The sequence below is a fragment of the Rhagoletis pomonella genome, unplaced genomic scaffold (assembly GCF_013731165.1).
Source record: "Rhagoletis pomonella isolate Grant_MI unplaced genomic scaffold, Rhpom_1.0 Rhpom_scaffold_00010, whole genome shotgun sequence".
Classification (NCBI taxonomy): Eukaryota; Metazoa; Arthropoda; class Insecta; order Diptera; family Tephritidae; genus Rhagoletis; species Rhagoletis pomonella.
In genome coordinates this window covers 9,965,019-9,984,554 of record NW_023458564.1, presented here as the reverse complement: position 1 = coordinate 9,984,554, position 19,536 = coordinate 9,965,019, and the positions used below count along the sequence as shown (strand labels likewise).

The 19,536-nt window shown below is 33.7% G+C and overlaps 1 protein-coding gene across 2 annotated transcripts in view; it reads left to right on the top strand.

Moving 5' to 3' along the window:
• The window catches only part of LOC118746035 (four and a half LIM domains protein 2-like), a 109,715-nt gene that overhangs the window by 34,807 nt on the left and 55,372 nt on the right, over nucleotides 1–19,536 (top strand). Inside the window, exon 3 of one of the 2 annotated variants that reach the window (XM_036479760.1) lies at nucleotides 2,864–3,038. In XM_036479760.1, coding sequence (XP_036335653.1) covers nucleotides 2,864–3,038 — 175 coding nt within the window. Of the gene's footprint in view, nucleotides 1–2,863; nucleotides 3,039–18,760; nucleotides 18,929–19,536 lie in introns of those variants that run through there. The other variant, XM_036479761.1, reaches the window with a different exon arrangement.

Here is a 19,536-nt window from a genome sequence, read left to right as displayed (position 1 = left end):
GAGGAATGCAACAAGATCATCGGAATCGATTCGAAGGTGAGTAAATAGACAGTTATTGTTCATGTTAAGGTTTTTATGGATATCCTAATGTTTAAGTGCAAAATACACTGTTTTCGTCATATTTGAAGTCGTCATTGAAAAAATAAATGTATCCAAAAATAATACCTAGCATATGAAGGTTCAAGACCGGTCGCTCCAACCAATTTTTAATTTATCAGCCTGTTCAAATTTTTAACAAATTTTAAAAGTAATTCGTGGAACCGAACATTACTCTTTTAAATGCCGTTAAGTTTGCTCATATATTTGTTTTGTCGTGTTATCACATTTTGAAATTTTCGTGTTTTCTCAAATATTGTTTTTGTCGAGTTTCTTGTCTAGTTTCCTTCAGAGGTAGCCATGGGTAATAGCGCAATTTTTTTGGCCACCTGTGGTGTCAGCGCACGAACTCAGCGCAAAAGCGCAGTGTACTGAATTTAACACGGCGCCATCTGAGTGTCACCACAGTACCCATTGTCGTACAGTGTAGTACACCATACAGTGGTGTCATGTCTATTATTTCTATAATTTTCGGCGTTGAGAAACGCTTGTACCACCAACCGAATTTAATCGCTAGAAATGTAGTAAATGCCACGATATTCTCATCATTATTGAGTAAAAGCTTTAAATTTGCGTTCTCAACACTCAAAAGCAAAAAAAAGTACGTGTAAATTTTCAAAGAGTTGCTTGGTGTTAATTGCGCTGGCGCTTTCCATATACTAGTGTTGGCGCGGCAACACCGGCTACGGTGCTAACGCAATTGCGCCGCGCAGCGCAGTGTTACCCATGCCTATTCAGAGGCTTTAAAGGTATATAGTGGATGTGCTATTTCTAAGGCCACACTGAGCCCATGCTGTTCGTTCGTCGCGTCGCTACGGCTCAGCTGAATCGCAGAAACGACAGAGATCGGTCGATCAGATTCCCAGCTTGTACAGATGTCCTCTTAATCTGCAGTGGCCAGTGGGGATGCCTGTAACTCCTCTAAGTTTGTGCTTGGGCAGGTCATTAAAAAGTTAATATCTTTTTAGATTATACCCCGCAGTAAGCTTTTGGCCTGGCGAAGCCCTGTTGTACTATGCCTGTGTTGTTCCCTCCTACCTAGGAGTTCCTTTTCTAAGCTCTTCCGTAATAGTGTTTGGGCCTATTGCAGGGAATGGCTCGGGACCTGCCGGGACAAAGTCGCCGCTGTTCTGGCTAAGCCGTCCGCTATCTCGTTCCCTCGTATACCCTTGTGACCTGGCACCCACAGTAGCTGGATATTATTGAATTCCGCAAGGGTATTAAGGTTAACAATGCACTCAAGCCTGATTTTATCTCAAAGGATGAAAATGCATTAAGTGCTGCCTGGTTGTCGCTAAGGATTAGGATTCCTTTGTCGAAGTAGCCTCTAAGTAAGTTGGAAAATGCACCGAGCATAGATACTATATTACATGAAAGCTACTATTTTTCAAGTCGATTTCCAAAGAAACCACACGGGAGTGGTGTGAGCGAGACAATTGCCACAAAATGGCCAAATTGTCAAGATTTTCAGCTACCCTTAGAAATAATCCTAAATAATAATGGCACAGTAAAAATTTAAATTGATTCTAGCAACACACCGGCACGCCTACTGCTATTATTTTCTTTATTTGGCTTTGCATGCCATAGCTATTCAATTACTACTTCTAAGGAAAGGGTCTTATTGAAAATTACCTGCCTGAATTCGATGGCTGAGTGGACGATCGACCTATCTTGGCAGCCAGTTCAAGACGCCCTATTCAGAAAACTTTTCAAGAATGCCCTAAAACAGAATTTGATTGAAAAACTCACTATCTCACAATTTGGTTGATTAACGCCCTATTTCAGAATGCGGTTCGAAAACGCAATACCTCAAACGAAAATGCCTTAAAAATAAGCTGAGATAGCGCGTTTTTCAATCGGCAGCTTAGACAGGGTGTTCTTCAATAAAATTTGAAAAAAGGGCGTTCCTGAAAAGTTTTCTGACACAGGACATTTTCGAACTGGCTGCCGAGATAGGCCGATCTTCCACTCAGCTATCGAAATGCTTTATGCAGAAAATTCGAAATGCTTTATGCAGAGAATTTAGGGACGATTTGCGATTATAATCTGTATGTTAGATAGAATTTATCATGTTACTGACAATCAATTTTACACACACAAACTTGGGGGAGATACTAGTTTTTGTCTGTGACGTCAGGATTTTTTAAAGGGACTTTGAAAAATATGATTATGTAGTTCAAAAAATTATAAAAAAAAATTCGGTGAAATGTTGAATATCAATATGGGTATCAAATAAAAGAGAAAATTTTGTGGAACTGAAAAGCATTTTATTTTTTGGTGCACAAGAAATATTGATAATGTCCTTTTAAAAAAAATTGTGTATTAAGAACTAATATATACATTAACTCGGCTTCGAAATCCGTCTCCTACTTTATTAGTTCAGGGTAAAAAAAAATATACTTAGAAGCTCATTTTCAATTTCTGTTCGCCTTTGCGAACCAAACAAAAAAAATATAATAAAAATAATTATTTTAAGTTCTACAGAATTTTCTAAATAATTTTTTGAATTAATCATATCTTTAAAATTTCAAACACCTTCTAAAAGATATCCTGAAATCAGAGAGAAAAACAAAAACGCCGCTTTGATATATTTGGCCACTAGTTTCGTGAATATATTAATTGTTTCGTGTCCCTTGAAATTTTTTCGTTTTTATCGCGCGCTGTTACCTTCAAAAACATTTATTTATTGTATTAATTTTTTCTAAGAAATATTTGTTTGCACTAAGAGCATTTTCTAAACCACTTTTCGCTTTCTATTATTCTCCAGGATCTTTCCTACAAAGACAAGCATTGGCACGAAGCCTGCTTCCTATGTTTCAAGTGCCATTTGTCGTTGGTGGATAAGCAATTCGGCGCCAAAGCCGATAAAATCTATTGCGGCACTTGTTATGATGCACAATTTGCATCGCGCTGTGATGGCTGTGGTGAGGTGTTCCGAGCAGGTGAGTTTCAAAATTTACTTCCCAAAACTACATACATACATACATAACATTTATGCAATTACTAAAGTTTAAATAAATTAAAAATATACAAAAACGTTGCATACTTTTCGGCGTTATAAGAGCACGAAGCGCATTTACAAGTGGTTTGTGAAGCGCTGTAATTTACATAAACAATACAAATTTTTTTTTATAAGTAATAAAGTATACCTAGAGGCATATCTGTATGTTTATTAAGAAATATTTAGTTTGCAAACGAGAAAGACAAGTTACCCCACTAGAAGCCTAAGCTAGTTTAATTTACAAACATGCATATATACATACATTGCACTTTTGCACCACTTTCTTAACTCTGAAGATGAATACTGGTCACATTTCAGCTCGCCTGTTGTTGGCATATTGAATTTTATTCAACTGCTCAGGCAATTAATTACTGGCCAGCAATCAGGCACCAAAAACGCCATAAAAGTCGCAAGTTGCACAGTTGTTGCATGCATTCATTGATTGCAGCAACAACTTGAATGCTCAGCATTTTCAGTGTCTCTGTTTTGCTCCACAAACATAAATTGCTGTGAATCTATTTTTGTCGCCTAGTCAGTTGACTGCCGCTATCAAGCCAATTGACTAACTGGTCCACCAACTCCCAAATGGGAGCCACTAACTATAAATGTTTATACACATAGTAGGTATGCACGTATGTAGATATGTGAGCACGCGCTATACGTGGTCAGCTGCGCTTATTTTGTAACTAAGAACCACACTGCGCATGCGCACCAGTTTGAATTTTGATAAGCGTGACGTTATATGTACATAACTATGTACTTATTTATTCACATATTTCAATGCCATATAAACATGCATATACGTATATGTATGTAAATGTGTACATATTTTGATATTTGCCACTAGCCAAATGAAGCGTATAAAGACGATTTTTTCTACTGCTTTTGCCTTCTGGTATGCCAACCGGCTCGATAGCTGGTCTCCATGCTCATTTGATGTCGTCGTGTGCTTGCAATTATCTTACACCTCTTTCGCGCAGCTGAAGTTCCAATTCTTAACTTTCCATGTTTTCTTCGCAAGCCTATGTATGTATGTATGTATATGTATATCTTTAGCACATTGGTTTTCCACTTTTCATTCGTTAAGCCTGTTTAAGATAAATATATGTAGATACAAAAATTCGATATGTGTGCTAATCTGCTTTGGGGTGGAACTCCAATTGACTTGCCAGAAAAAATTCGCTAAAGTACATTCACTTAGACATGCATATTATGTACATACGTTAAAGCGCCACAAGCAGATGTTGCATGTCACTACGAACTTACTTGTAAGTAATTAAGATTGTATATCAACGCCATTGCACAGTGGTTCAAAACTGGAATTTAAGGTTGATAATTCACTGGGGCCTTCGTTTTTCACTCAATCTGATAATTTTTTGTTTAACGAAATCTTATAAAATTAGCAAGAGACCGAGTTGAGCCCAATTTTTCGATTTTTATTTGGTTATATTAAATTTGTTGGTGCAAAGTGCAGAGAAAACAGCAATTTTGAAGCAAATCGATTCTCCTGCTCTAGTTAATAAATTTTACATATTAAAAACTAGTTGAAAGCAATTGTAGAGTTGCCAAAAACTAAAATAAAATTACAAGAAAAGTTAATACATTATGAAAATACACTCACTTACCAAATTTCTGTCGGATATCTCGAAAACGACGGACAGACGGACTTGGCTAAATCGCTCAACGCTCTGATCGTATAAGTGTACATTTATAATACCATTTCATGCTCATGAAAGGTCCAGTGAATTATGAACAGTTAATGCCACTTTTGAACCACTGTGCCTTGGTATGTTCATACATACATACATACATATGTACTTACATGAATTTGCCACTTAAGCCATAGCTATGTGTTGAGCTGCGATTAAGATGTGCTCTATTGATAGAAATGAGTAAACGGCTTCGATTGCATTTGGATGAAGACTTACAAGCGTTTTAATAACAACAATAAAGGTACACTTTCATCCGAAGATTGACGAGTTTGAATTGCGTGTAATAATTAAATTAATCACATTCCATTTACGTGAATTCTTTTTTTTCGCTCTGGTTTAAGAAGAAATATCAACTAAATAGCTACATTAAACACACAAATGCTAAATAACTAGCTAGAATACTTTTCTGATGTTTATAAGATACAGTATTTTTTGTACAATATCGATTTTTAACTGGCTTTTGGTCATAGAGAATTAGGCGGTCTTACAGAACCCATTTTTATATAAGTATGTACGCCTGCCAAGGAATAGGCACTCCTAGGACAGTGCTAGCTGCAGAGGAGCTGTTTTACTGCTTCTCCGGCATCCGAACAGTAACAGTTGAGTCCACAGTTGTTGTGGATTTAGTCCCGCATGCTACCCCCGTAAGTCCCCATGGTCCAGATCCTTGCGTTAACAGCAGTGAGTATAGACAAATAACTTCTCTCCACTTTTGTTACAATCGTGGCATATTTTAAGCATTGGGTAGCTAGCCCTCCTGTATTAAATTTCCTTCTCCCTTCGACTATACATTTTTAGCATGTGCTGAGAAACTCAGCCCTTTTGAACTAAATAACTCGTCAGCGTTTTCCCTCCAGGTTAGCTAAGGGACGTTACGAATAATAATCACAAAAGCATTGAATCATATACGCTTCTATATCTTAGCTATTCTCGTGCTTTAGAAGTAATATTTTACATTTTTGCTCCGATGTGCTATTTAATGGATCACTTTCCGATGGATAGGCAAAAGATAGCTCTTGTCTGGATCCGTTAGGTTAATAGACAACATTTTTACTACCTTTGGATACATTAAGCCTCTACCAGCTGACAGCTTGCACTATTTTGCAAAGCATAACGTCGGTGATCCTGCAAAACGGTCTATGTCTGTTAGTACCCTTGACACTTAGATGGTATCTTACTTGCACCGGAATGCATTTGCAAATCATTACACCCTAATATACGAATAACAAAACTGCTTACCATTGGCTGATGAAGATGAACGATTGCCAGAAGCGATCAGATACAGATAACAGATCAATTAAGCACCAGAGGTAATAAGTGACATAGAACGTTTTGCAGTATCACCGAAGATAAGGAAACAAATACGAAAATGATTCAAAATAAAATATATAAATTGATAAACACGTGGTTACAGGTATCACTAACGATAGTAATACGGACAACTAAACGATACCGATTTTTCCAAGCACTTGGTAATTTTTTCCTAAAATAAATATGTTGCATTTTATGCTTTTATTGTGCAGCTTTGGAACAGCTCTATTATGTAGTCAGTTTCTTTTTTGAAACCTATTTCAATGCCCTGATATTTTTCATTTAATCGAAAACTTATTTTCATGAAAAAGCTATAAGCTTTAAGGCGGAAATTATTATTTTTAAGTTCCCTCATAGTTTTTCTCTAAAATTAATGCATTTACATACATTATACTTCCTTCTTAAGTGGTAACCTACATTCAAATGCTAGCATGAATGTATGCATGTGCATACAAACACTCCAAAAACATATTCAAGTCAGTTAAAGTCAAACTTTCACTTTTAAATATTCAAATATATGTACAGTTATCTAAGTATGTAAATATGTATGGGCATATGCTGGCTGCATATTTTTCAAGCAGTTTCGAATTTCCGCGTGGACAACAGATACCCACAATAATATTGCATTTGTAAATATGTTTATTAAATATAGCATAATTACATAATGGCATAAAAGGAGGTACATGTATGTACATTAGAGTAGTCCAGAAAAAATTTTCCCCGAGATAGAGTTTGGGGCACCTTCCAAAATTTTTCCTCTTGCCAAAAGAGGTGCAGGCACCAAACTTCACGTTTCTAGGTATACATTTAGAGGATGCTCAGGAAATATTTATATTACTCTAGAAGTATTTTGCACATATATTAACCTAAGATCATTTCAAATTCAAATTAGCTAACAAATATAACAAGCTTCAGTTTTCATGACAACAGGATCCAGTAACGCATTTCAAAGGTAGAAAATTGAAAGTTGGTATAGATATTACAAATATCAAAAGCAAAAAACTAAGAAGGTGCCCCGTTTTCTATGATTACATTTTTTTCCCCCAATATAAAACTTGGACCACTCTAATGTACATAGGACATTGGAAGCTTTAATGAAAATAATATCGTCGCCATCATTACTAAAAGCCCTTGGTGAGGAAAACTACATTTTTAGGAAAAATTTCAATTTTACGGAATTGCAAAGGTCTTTTAGACCTTTCGCCAGAAGTTTGGTTTAATCTCACATTAGACCATGTCAGAAGTCGCAGTGTATATAGTCCCATAAAAATAATATAATAATAATAATAATGATAAATCATATGAACATAAGATCGGGTCGATCCCTATACGAAAGAAAAAAAATTATAATTATTCACTTAGTTAAAACGATTTCTTCATTAGGATTTTCAGTCATAAGAACCACTAAAAACCGTTTTCTTAATAACCATTTTATTTATGGGACGATTTCCAAAGCTTGTTTTTACTTTTAATTTTTTTCTGAAGTATTTTTACAATTCATGTTTGTCGAACGTTTGGCCCTTACATTACATTTTTCGTCATATCTTCGCCATTTACAGTGGATGTTAACGTAAGATACATCGATGTTTTGGTCTTAAGAAGGCATTTTTTTGTTCCAATGCTCATTGACCTCAAATACTCCGTTCTAGTACTTACCCACTAGATCTCGGTACCTACCACCCTAATGTCAGTAAATTAAAGCTCTCTAAAATTCATTAAACTTTTCCTAAGGAGGGCTTTTAATTATTTCAGTAGAACTATTTAAAAAAGTGCTTACAGCCGAATGTAGGTGTCACCAACAAAATTAAAAAAAATCGAAGTTGCCTTATAAAAATACCTTAGATTCAGGGGTGTATGGCGAAATTTTTCCTGGAGAGATTTTTCAATTATTAAAATTTTTAATTTAAGGTAAATAAAATTGAATACAGTGGGATAAAATTGAGTTTACTCATTTAAGCAGATAATTTAGTTCGATTTGGTAATTAAGAAACCAAATTATAACATAATAATTATTATGGTTTGTCCAACATAACTCCACTTAAAGTTTTTTCTTTAACAAAAAATTTTAATTTTCATTGAAATTACTAAAAAATAGAACAAAACTATAGTTTCTATTAAAATAACTAAACAAAAGGTATTGTTCGCTATTTTCCAGAATTGGTAGGTTTTTTAAAGTGGATGGCATTTTTTTCGTCAGTTGCAACCCTGGTCAGCAGAAAGCAATACAGAGATTGGTGTTATTTTATCGATAATAAATTTCGATAAAAGTCGGCAAAAGATAAATTTCATATGTAGTACCTAAATAATGGGAGCTGAAAAAAGGGGCGGCTGGTATTGTAGGGCCTAGGGCGGACAAGACTGCGAATCCGCCACTGGATACATCTTTATATTGTTAACACCGTTTTGTATTCTCTCTACTAATTCTAAATCGATTAATTTTGGGCATTATCTAAGTCCATCTAACCCACGCGTTATACCTAATAGAATTGAAAACTATGTTGCTATGTGAATTAGTGACAAGTAAAAAAATGATTCACACTCAGCTGGAACTTGCAGATGCTTCTACTTGTATGTATATACCATCATGACTTCTGACTCATTTGCCCAAAAAGCGCTTAGCAATTTATTAAAAAATTATATATCTTAAATTTTAGAGGCGAAATCAATAAATTTCACTCGTATGCTGCTCGTATAATATTACAAATATTTTCATTTTAGTATGTTCAGATTTATTTGAGTTCACTTATTCTTGACTCATTCTAAATGTTGGCTCGTGTCAGGAAACATGTTTTTTTTTTCAACCCCATTGCACGTTCAATTTTTTATTGTTGTTGACAATGTCTCGCGCCATTTAGGGTGAGTCGACTTGACGTTTTGACATTTTCCCATTTGTCGTAATATGTTTTTATTAACTTTTTTTGCAATTGAGGTTTTTTTTTTTTTATTTAGCTTAGTAAAGTCGGAAACACTTAAATGTACCTACATACATACATATGTAAGTGTCGCGCAACCCCAATGAAGCATTGCCAAATTTGCTTTGGTCAGTTACACTTGACTCAGGCGTCGTTTGCATAAATTTTACATATGATTAATTGAAAACAAACAAAAAATCGTTGATCGTTTGTTAATACGTTTTAGATTCTCGAAGTTGAATTGTTTACGAGTTTACATTTACATAGTTGCCTATTTAAAAATAAAAGGAATACATGTTGCTTGTTACGCCAGACGACAGACTTTTTGTTTTGTTCCGCCCAGATAACTATGTGGTGTAGTGTAGGTTTATTTGTACTAAATCAAAATAGTCTGCGACAAGCAAATTAAAAATCGCACAGTTGCTTCAAATGGCCAATTAAATTGTTAAACTGTCAGCTGTCACTAGGAAATAAAAATTTAATTTCCCATTTTCGGGTCTTAGAATGCATCAGCCGTCGTAACTAAATGCGATTTTGATTTGCGCTGGGAGATTTCCTTTGCAATAATTTCGATTTTCTTACAATCAGATAATTTATATATGTAGATAATTAAAAAAAAACACTGCAAATATAGAAAATAGTTTTTTTTTAGATAAATATTAAATAATTTCCTAGTATTATGTAGTATCGAAGCCATATCATCATACTACATACATACGTACGAGTATTTATGCATTTGCATATGGCCAGACATATAAACCCGTACCTACGCCCATCTTATTTACACAATTCCGCAATTTGTGTTTTAATATTTATTTATGTAATTTAAATATGCGTATATAGTATGCATTTGGCAAAATAATAATATTTGCGTTGGCATTCTGTTTACTTTTCATCGTCCTTCGGAAATTGCATAAACATACATATATACATACAATGTAAATGGGCATACGTTTTACATACATGTAACCATACACACATACATACAAACGTATGTAGCTATTATTTTTATTTATTCTAATATAAAACTCGCTACTGTTTACCGTAGGTGTGTAGCCAAAGGTTGTTTTTAAAGCTTAGTAAAGTAAACTGTTTTGCGAATCTCAAAATATTTTATCATACCCACCTTTAGCAAATTTTCCGTCTATTTGGCTTAATTTACTTTCCGTGTATTTAATGATACGAGTATCATAAGCAGCTTCTGCCAATGTAGTAGCTTGCCAAATTGCTAATTATTTATATACACACATATTTATACAGGAATAAAAATTCCATTGTAGTAGCTAAAGTAATAAATTTTTTATTATAAATATGCTTTGTACACATAAAATTTTCTTTTGCGAAAGTATAGAGTCTAAAATTAATCGTTGACTACATAAATACTCGATACAAAGTGGTCGAGGAAATTTTTATTGGTAATCAGCTATGAAAATTGCACGATGGGAAACCATCAAATTCAAGATCGTCTTTATATATAAAAATGAATTGCTGTTCGCGTGGTATCGCATAACGCAAAAACGGATTTGCTTCGGTTTTATTTCATTTTTTTTTTTGCTTCTGTCTACAGACGGTTTGTAAGGAAAAAATTGGAAAAACGGTGTTGCCAGATATCTGAAATATCAACAAAAAAAAAATTAATTTAAATGAGCCGCAATAATGCTATTTCACTGAGAATGTTTAGACATTTAGGGGATTCACAAGTAGTGTTAGCCGTCGTAAAATAGGTTTAGAGGAGTTAGTCATATGTTTTTTATCAGTTTAAAAACATTTCGGTTTAGCTAGAAATCCTCTAAAACCATTTTAGACATTTCTTTTAATTTGAACAAACTTAAGATTTTACGACGGTTAGCAAGTGTTACGAAATACGGTATGAGATGTTTGACCCTTAGCTAAGCGAAAGCAAGGTAGCTGAGCATAATATGCTCGGCTTTCAACTACCTACCACAATGGAGGGTCGTAGACAATGTGAAGTCGTACCGCATGAGTTTCTATTGAACATCGACGTGTCAGAACTCCTTTGAGTACCGAGAATTGGCGTTCGGTAAGCTTAAGCAGTTTACTTCAGCGCCTAGGGTGCTCCACCGCACTGTAGGTAATTTGACTAATTTTTTGTGCAAAAATTAATTTGAAAAACTGATTTTTTATTGACTGGTATATGATTTCCCACATTTTTGAAAAAATAAAATAAACAAATTAACCCTTGAAGACCTATGCGTCACTTTTTAATTTGTCTTTTTTAATCGATTCAATTCGTCGGAATATTCGGAATACTTTTTCTCTGTATGTTTCCGCATAACTTTGGACCACGTTAACCGATTTCTATAATTATTTTTCTTGAGGAAAGGTGTTACCTTACAGGTGGTCCCATACTAATTTGGTTTAAATCCGATCTTAAATTTTTAAATGAAAACTGAAGTCGGTTTTGTTTTTTGCTTAAAAATAACTTGTTTCCTAAATATTTGTATTAAGAAAAAAATGCCACTTAGTTACAAAAACTATTTAATACAGTGGCTATTTTTTTTAAATATTGCCAAATTATATTAATTTCAATTGAAAACCTCAAAGGTCCGAATTTGCTTATTTCACTGCAGAAAAGTTAAAAGAAGGAGCCTTTTGTCCTCTCTTTGTTGAATTCTCCCCTCCCACCGGTAAATAGTTCAAGAATGTCTACAAAAAAAGGCCTTCTCTAAGCAATAGCAACAATCGACGAATTAAACTGAAATGAAAAAAATTATTAAAGGCTATGTCATAAGTATGTACATATTTTTCTTAAAAAAAATCAAACAAATTCCTGTTATACTAAAATAGATGGGCCATTCCATTGTGACCCGTGTGACATTGTACTCTACATATACTTACATATGTATCCATGTCCTCGCAAATTATACAGCAGAGAAATATATTTTTATTTTTTTTGAGTATGTAAAGAAACGAAATGCACAAGCCCTTGTTACTTATGTAATGAATGATAAATAGAAACACCTTTTTAGTAAGCTTGCAAAATTTTTTGAATAAAATTTGATTTATTTTGAATTAAAAATTTGTAAGTGCATACACTAAGGGTACTCATTTAAAAGCGCAAAACTCTCGCAAACTGTGGAATTTTAAACCCTCGCAAATGAAATGTCAAAATTTGTATGGAAAGCCATTTGCACAAAAAGGGAAACTTTGCGCAGTGTGCTGTGCAACCCTAATCAGCTATTTTGTTCACATTTATTTTGGTTTGTGCTCAACGCTTTTTCGAAATAACTGCGGTAAGACTTAAATATTTACTAAAATTTGAGTTTCAATTATTCAACTTTATAAATTATTTATAGTCAAATAATTAAATGTCAGAAAATGCATAAAATATAAAATTGTTCTCATGAAACACATGGCGCAAGTTTCCCAATTGCCCAAATATGAAACTTCCGCGTATATATGAGTACCCTTACTATTTCTTTATTTTCGGTATTTTTGTGAATTTTTTTAGATAACTGTTAACTTAAATAGTGTTGTTAATCAAATTACCCATTATTCATTGTGTTGCTCAAGTAATTTTAATTTCTGCTTAAATTGCTGTCAAACCGGTTTAGTCTTGCCGTGTGTCGCACTTTTTGGCGATTTGGCATAAAATTAGAAAAATTTTAAACAAAATAACAAAAATATTTACTTGAAACTAATTTGTTCTGTTGATATGAAGTATTTTAATATTATAAATTTTGTTGATGTTTTGTGCACATTTGAGCGTTTTTTTCAGACCAGTTGAAAGTGGAAATTTCAGCTTTCATCGTATAAAGAACATAAAGGAATATCAGTAAGTTGGATTTTCGGATATAAAACTGCTCTCGAAAGTAACTTTATATGCAAGGTGTAACTGTTCCTGCAATCTATATTGAACATTTTTGAGTTTGACAGACTTTTCAAAACTACTTGCACTTGCCACGTCTAACAGCTACTTAAGACTTGTACCAAGATTCTCACATACAACACGGCTGGGACACCACCTGACGTTTAATTTTGTTTTTGTAAAAATATTTATTTGTTCAAATTTTATTTAAAAATGCAAACATGTAAATATAAGACAAGTCGGACCATGAACAAGAATTCAATAAATGAATACCACGAATGCAGCGCCACCTACCGAATCTTACATAAACAAAATACATGCATATTTTACATGGAAGATCACATTAAAGCTTTATTTAACGGTAAAATTTCCTCTTATCACTTTTTTTATTACTTGTGTTTACATGCTCACAAGCACCAACTATTAATGCTCGCATTTTGCTCTATGTATAACATTTCCTAATTTGTATTCTTATTTAAATTTTAAAGTAAATCTTTTTACAAGCTCTTAAAAAAAGTCGTTCAAAATTTGTTTTTGGAAATTTGACAATAATTGTAATCATAAATAAAGCTAATTGATGTTAAAAATATTGGTACAACAGTAAAAAATGTATCATAGCTAAGCACAAAAGGCAAGCTGGCCGACAACAACAACGCCAACGATCGTCAAATTATAACAAGATTTATTTACATACATACATACATATGTACATATGTGGGCAGATGCTGGCAGTTGTACATCCATAAGTGCATACGTACATATTTATGTAAGTACATATGTACTTAAACGTCAGCGTACTTGTGCACTACAAACCCATTTGACCTCTCATCTCACCAATAACTGCGTATATACATATGTATGTACATACATAGTGACTGACTCTTAAATATTTGGTGTTTGGGCGTTCTCGAAATATTGTTGATATTGCCTCTTAACCGATGAGAAGGTTAAATTTTCATTATCATACATATGCATTGTAGGAAGATCAGCATTCTTTTTTTGTTACTGACTAGATACATCCATAAAAAGTAGAATAGTAGTGGCAATGCATTTTCAAGTTCACTTCAAACGTCCCACATACCTACATACATATTTACAACCTGTTGATTGTTTACTTGCATATGTATGTACATATATACTACATACATACATGCATACATACAATGTACATGTGGTCTGTAGTATGCTCATCACTTCCACCAATTTGCTTAGGGCTATTGGCATCAGTATTTGGCCCCAAGCGCAAGAGGCTCCTCTCGTGTTGCTCTTCTTTATGACTATGATGTTACCTGTGTACAAGTACATTGGCACATTAAATGACAACAACAACAGAATGTGCTAACTGAAAAGCTGTTAGAGTGTCAAATTAACTTACTTGTATATGTATGTAGAAGTATATCAGACTGTCTCACGCCTTCGAAGAGACAAATCGGTTCTTCTTCGCCAAGCGAACCATATCGGAACTCCATAGCCTCATCCGGGATAGTAAATGCTTCAACAGACACCATACCGACATTATAATATAACTTGGTTAGAAGGATGAATCTCCACCTGGCACTCGTAGAGGGCATTTACAATGAGTAAATCTGCATCCGAGTAGAAGTACGAGTCATTCGTACGCTCCGTCCGAACCTAACCAACATATGTATCTATGTCACACATTATGAACATATGTTTTAATTCAGCTGGTATTGTTATATAAAAAAAATGAAAATCAATTCCAAAAGAATCGAAAAAGGGTTCCGACCCCACATAACCGAAAATCGGTCACGAAGCGCACATTGTACTATAGGGAAAAATTGGTTGTTTTGGCATAAAGTCTAAATATGAAGATATCAGCTCGAAATTCGGTTTAGATATGTACTATAGAGTTCTGAATTGACCTACCAAATTTTGTTAGGTTCGACCACCCCAAACTGGGCGAATTACATCAACAACGTTGTTTTTGATGCTATCGACTATCTTGTACTCGGACCGCACATCACTAGTATTCAAACAGATCAAAAGATTACACCAAATATCACCGGCCAAAATCGCGTAGGCGGGTATAGCGCCAAAAAAGAAGATGAAGAAGAAATATCACCTGGTTATCTCCTACCAAAACTTGACAAGGTATGCCGGACATTCGTTGAAAAATATTCATCTTCTCATCCTGCCGGAAGCATCAACCAACACCAAAGAGGGACGAAATTTTTAAGAAATCCCGATATTACTTAATTGAACTACATATCTTCATGCCGTGTAGGGCTTGCATTTGAGTTTTTTTCATTATTCGAGAAAATATGAAAAATCATAACTGACAAAATCAAAACTCGACAAAAACACATACTTTGTTCTAGTGAGATTCTGGTAATCGATAACTAATTTTTAATTTTTTTGGATTATGACACTATTGAAGGAAATGAGCGATATGTACATATATAAAATATGCATGTATGTACATATGCATTTGTGTTTTGCGGCCTGCACTGTTTCAGGTTCTGGTTACCCATGCGCAGTAGCAACTTGTAGGTGGTAACAATAGCTGCAATTAGTGTGAATTTTAGCATGACAGCAGCTTACACAGATGGCCATTAAACATGATACGAATACTTTAGTACCAAAAAAAAAAACCTGAAAAGAAAGTGTAAAAATATACATACATGCCATGGCATAGAGCTTAATTGTACCCTAAAGGCAAAAAAAAATCTTCCAATACAGACTATTTATTACTTCAATTGAATATCGATTAGGCTCGTATTTTTTGTAGTATTATATCTTTTTTGGATTCCAAAAATGGATACTGCAGTGTTTTCTAAACTACTGCATTTACACGAAAAATGCTTTTTTCGCTATTAAACTTTTTTAATGCGCCGTAGTAGTGTACATTTCTCAGTCATTGATACAAAACAATATAAGCAACTAGCAAGGTTTACGTAGAAAAAAAATAAACTCAAAACGAAAATAAAGTAAGGTGCATAGAAGCTGATTCTCTTGAGCGCGGCAGCAACAGTAGAGACTGAATGCAGTTGACAAAAGGCAGTGGAGTGATTATTTTTGATGACCGTTTGAAATCTAGCGAATCTGAAGAGTATAGAGGGATTGGTAATTATCTACAAGTATGAAGCCAATGTCGATTGAAAGTCAAGGAGTTTTGCTATGATGGAATTTAAAGAGAATTTACTGAATTTTGTTGAAAAGAAGATGGAGGGTCAGAAGCGCTATTAAGCCAATTACTTAATTACTTAAAAAAAAAAAAATCGCTCTTCAACATTTACTTTTCTATTTTATTTAATTACTCCGTAAATAACAATTTTTTTTTTAATTTTTATTTTCTAAATCCAAAATAACAATTATTTTTGATTTTTATCTAAATAATATGCAAATAACAGTTATTTTTGGTTTTTAAATTATATATCTTAGATAACAGTTATTGAAGACTTTTTTATGTTCGGTCCCTGGAATAAACTTAATTATTATTCTTAAACATTGCAAATGACTTTAATTCTGAAGATCAATCCTACATACATATACATACAGTGATGTGAAAAAATAGGGGCACGATATTTTAACCAGATTCAGCTTTTTTTCTTTTGTCTGTTTAATTTTTTAGTAAAGTCTAGTTAATTATGTATTTTTTAAACCCCACATAAATTCACATTCCAAAGTTCGTAGAAAAATTCAACAAATTTTTACACCAGCAACAAACTTTTTTCATCATTTTTAGAAAATTTCTAGGCACGCAGTGTTGTATTTTTTGTTTGCGGACCGCATTATTTTCTTCCATACAAACAAAAATTTTCGAACGAAGTAACTTTGTACGGCAGAAAATGCGGGACACCGTCCGCAAAAAAAAGTTTAAATCAACTCGATTTTTTAGCAACTTCAAACCTACACTTTATTGTACTAGAAGCTATAAAACTACATACCAAAAATTATTCCAGAAAATCTCATTAAGAGGGCTTGGAATTGGAATGAAAAGTTTATGAATTTTTTTTTTTTCATTCAGAGTTTGAAATTTGTATGTTTATAGGGTTTGTTAGATAAAGAGCTATACTTTTATAGAAAAATAACAAACATTAAACAAACAAAAGAAAAATGGTCAAAATCGATCAAAATGTTTAGGTGCTTTCGTTTGGTTCTCAGACAACTCTTTCAGGAAATACATGAAATGTTGAGCCCTTTGTAAATCGTACAAGGCGGCTGGAGTTGCGAATGCAGAAGTAACCATAGCAGCTTTTATCTAGATAATCAAGGGATATGAAGTAAAGAGAGTTACTTTTTTTTAATATATTTTTATATTTATTTATTTTGTAAGTATCTTAATCCTCTTCTGTTGACGGTATTGCCACGATTTTCATGGAAATTCTTTCACCATCTTTTGGTCGAACAAATTTAATGGCTTCTTTAACAGGAAAGTAGTAAGCAGAAAACGGTCATTGGTGGTTGCTTATGTCGCTACCTATAATTTCACGGTTAATATTTAATGGTTGGCTAACAACTAAGCCTTCAATGAAGGTGCAAGCTAACCGATCGTTAACGCGAGCAGTCAGCACCATACATACATACTCATGTACGTTTCAAGAGAGGAAAGCTCGCTGAGAGACTTGAACTTGATTTTCGATATTGCCGCTATTTGAGCTGACATAAACTTGTAATAAATAAACAATGAAATGCTGAGTAAGCTTAAACGATATGGAAATTTTGAGCAAATAGAGTGAGAGAGTGGGTTATTTAACACATAAATGCTTTGAGCAGTCAGTGCATTCGCCCACATGTGGACGTTTCCTTATACATATGTACATGTGCACCAGGGTAGCCAACTCATTTTTGAGAATTCCCCGATTTCGACTATGAATTCCCCGATTTTGCGCGAAATTTCGTAAAATTTCCCACCCATTGATATCTCTTTATTAAAAGAAAAAAATGTTTGTGTTTTGATATATTGCTGGTCTTTCTGTTTATTTTTTTTTATAAATGTAATTTATCTACGTATTCATTAATCAGACCAAACTTTTGTAAAGTTAGTTAACATTTAAAAAATAAAAATGTACATATAATACTTACATACAGTGGTCGAAACAATTTTAGTCGCACCAAATTTTGACAAGTGTTAACAATATTTTTTTTTTTTTGTTAAGATATAGTTCATTCTCTAATAAAAACCATATAAATCCCAGTTTCAAACTTAGTGTAATATTAAAAAAAAAATTCAACAAACTTTCGTAAAAATTTCGAGCTTGTTTACTTCGTTTCCCTAGAAAGATTTTGGGTATGCGGTATTGTAGCACACTCAATTCTAGTACAACAAACCTCAAGTTTCAAGTGGCTAGAAATTTTCCTTTAGAATTTTGTTTGTTGTTGGTTGCGGCTTTCTTCCATATAAAAATAAATTATTTTATTCACTACTTTTTTAACTCATTATGAAATTAGTGAAGCAAAAAAGGAAAAAATAGTCACACCAAATTCCTCACAAAAAAACCAATTCATCCCCCAATTCCCCACGTGAACTGAAATTCCCCACAAAAAACGGTCCATTCCCCGATTTCCCACGCAAACTGAAATTCCCCGCAAATCGGGGAATTTCCCACGAGTTGGCTTCCCTGATGTGCACATAGATGTCTACAAGCTTGCTCAACTACTGGTTACCATAAACAACAGTGTAAACAGAGCCACAAAGAACCAGACACTCATACACTTGCCGCGCTGTAATGATGATGAGAGGCAATATTGTTGTTGACGACTGGTTGGATATACATATGTTTTACATACATACATACATGCTACTACTAAGACTCTACTTGTACATTAATTTTAATATGTATTTATTTGCCTTGCTTGCTTCCACATTGCTGCTCCACGCTTAACAATCGAAGCGATTGGCAATTCCATGCCTGCGCAATTTAAGCTCAATTCAGTAAGGAAACAACATTCGTCGTGTTTGGAATGCCACGGCAGTAAATTAGTGATTTTGAGTGAATTCGTTTTTTATTTGTAATATTTTTCGTGATTAAAAAATATCGGCGTTGGCGCGAAAACGCTTTTGTATGAGTTGAAACAGAAGTGAATTTTTACGTGATAGCAATTTGTATGGCTGTTGAAATATATTTAAAAATAATGTTTATTAAACTTTAAAGTATCGAAATTTGTTTAAACTTTTTTGATATTTTGATCCTCAGCCAAAATTAACAACAAAAAAAAAAACGAAAAATTGTTGTGGTTAACAAAATTTTATACTATGAAACGTATCAAAAAAGGCAACGAAAAACACACGAAACTATGTATTGTAAAATTCATTCAACCAATTCCCAAACAACGAATTGTGAAAACAGCAGCGCGAAACACTTAAAATAAACTCAAATATTACATATTGCGTTAAGGTTTTTGTTGAAATTAGCAATCAGTGTCAAAAAAATTATCTCATTAAGCGCTTATTATTAATTAAATTTCCATTTAGATTGACTTTTATTAGGGCGATATATTTTAGTGAATTTGTTATATTCTTGAGGGCGAGAAAGCTGCAAAGTTGCGGTAATAAAATTTGTTTACGCCTAATTTTTTTAAAACTGCGTACTAACATATGAATTTTGGAGCACGAGCTAAATAACAGGACAACAATATTGTATTAAGAAACTCCAAAAAAAAAGTATGATATGTAAATAGTTTTCACCGCGCCATTCCTCAAACCAAAAAGGA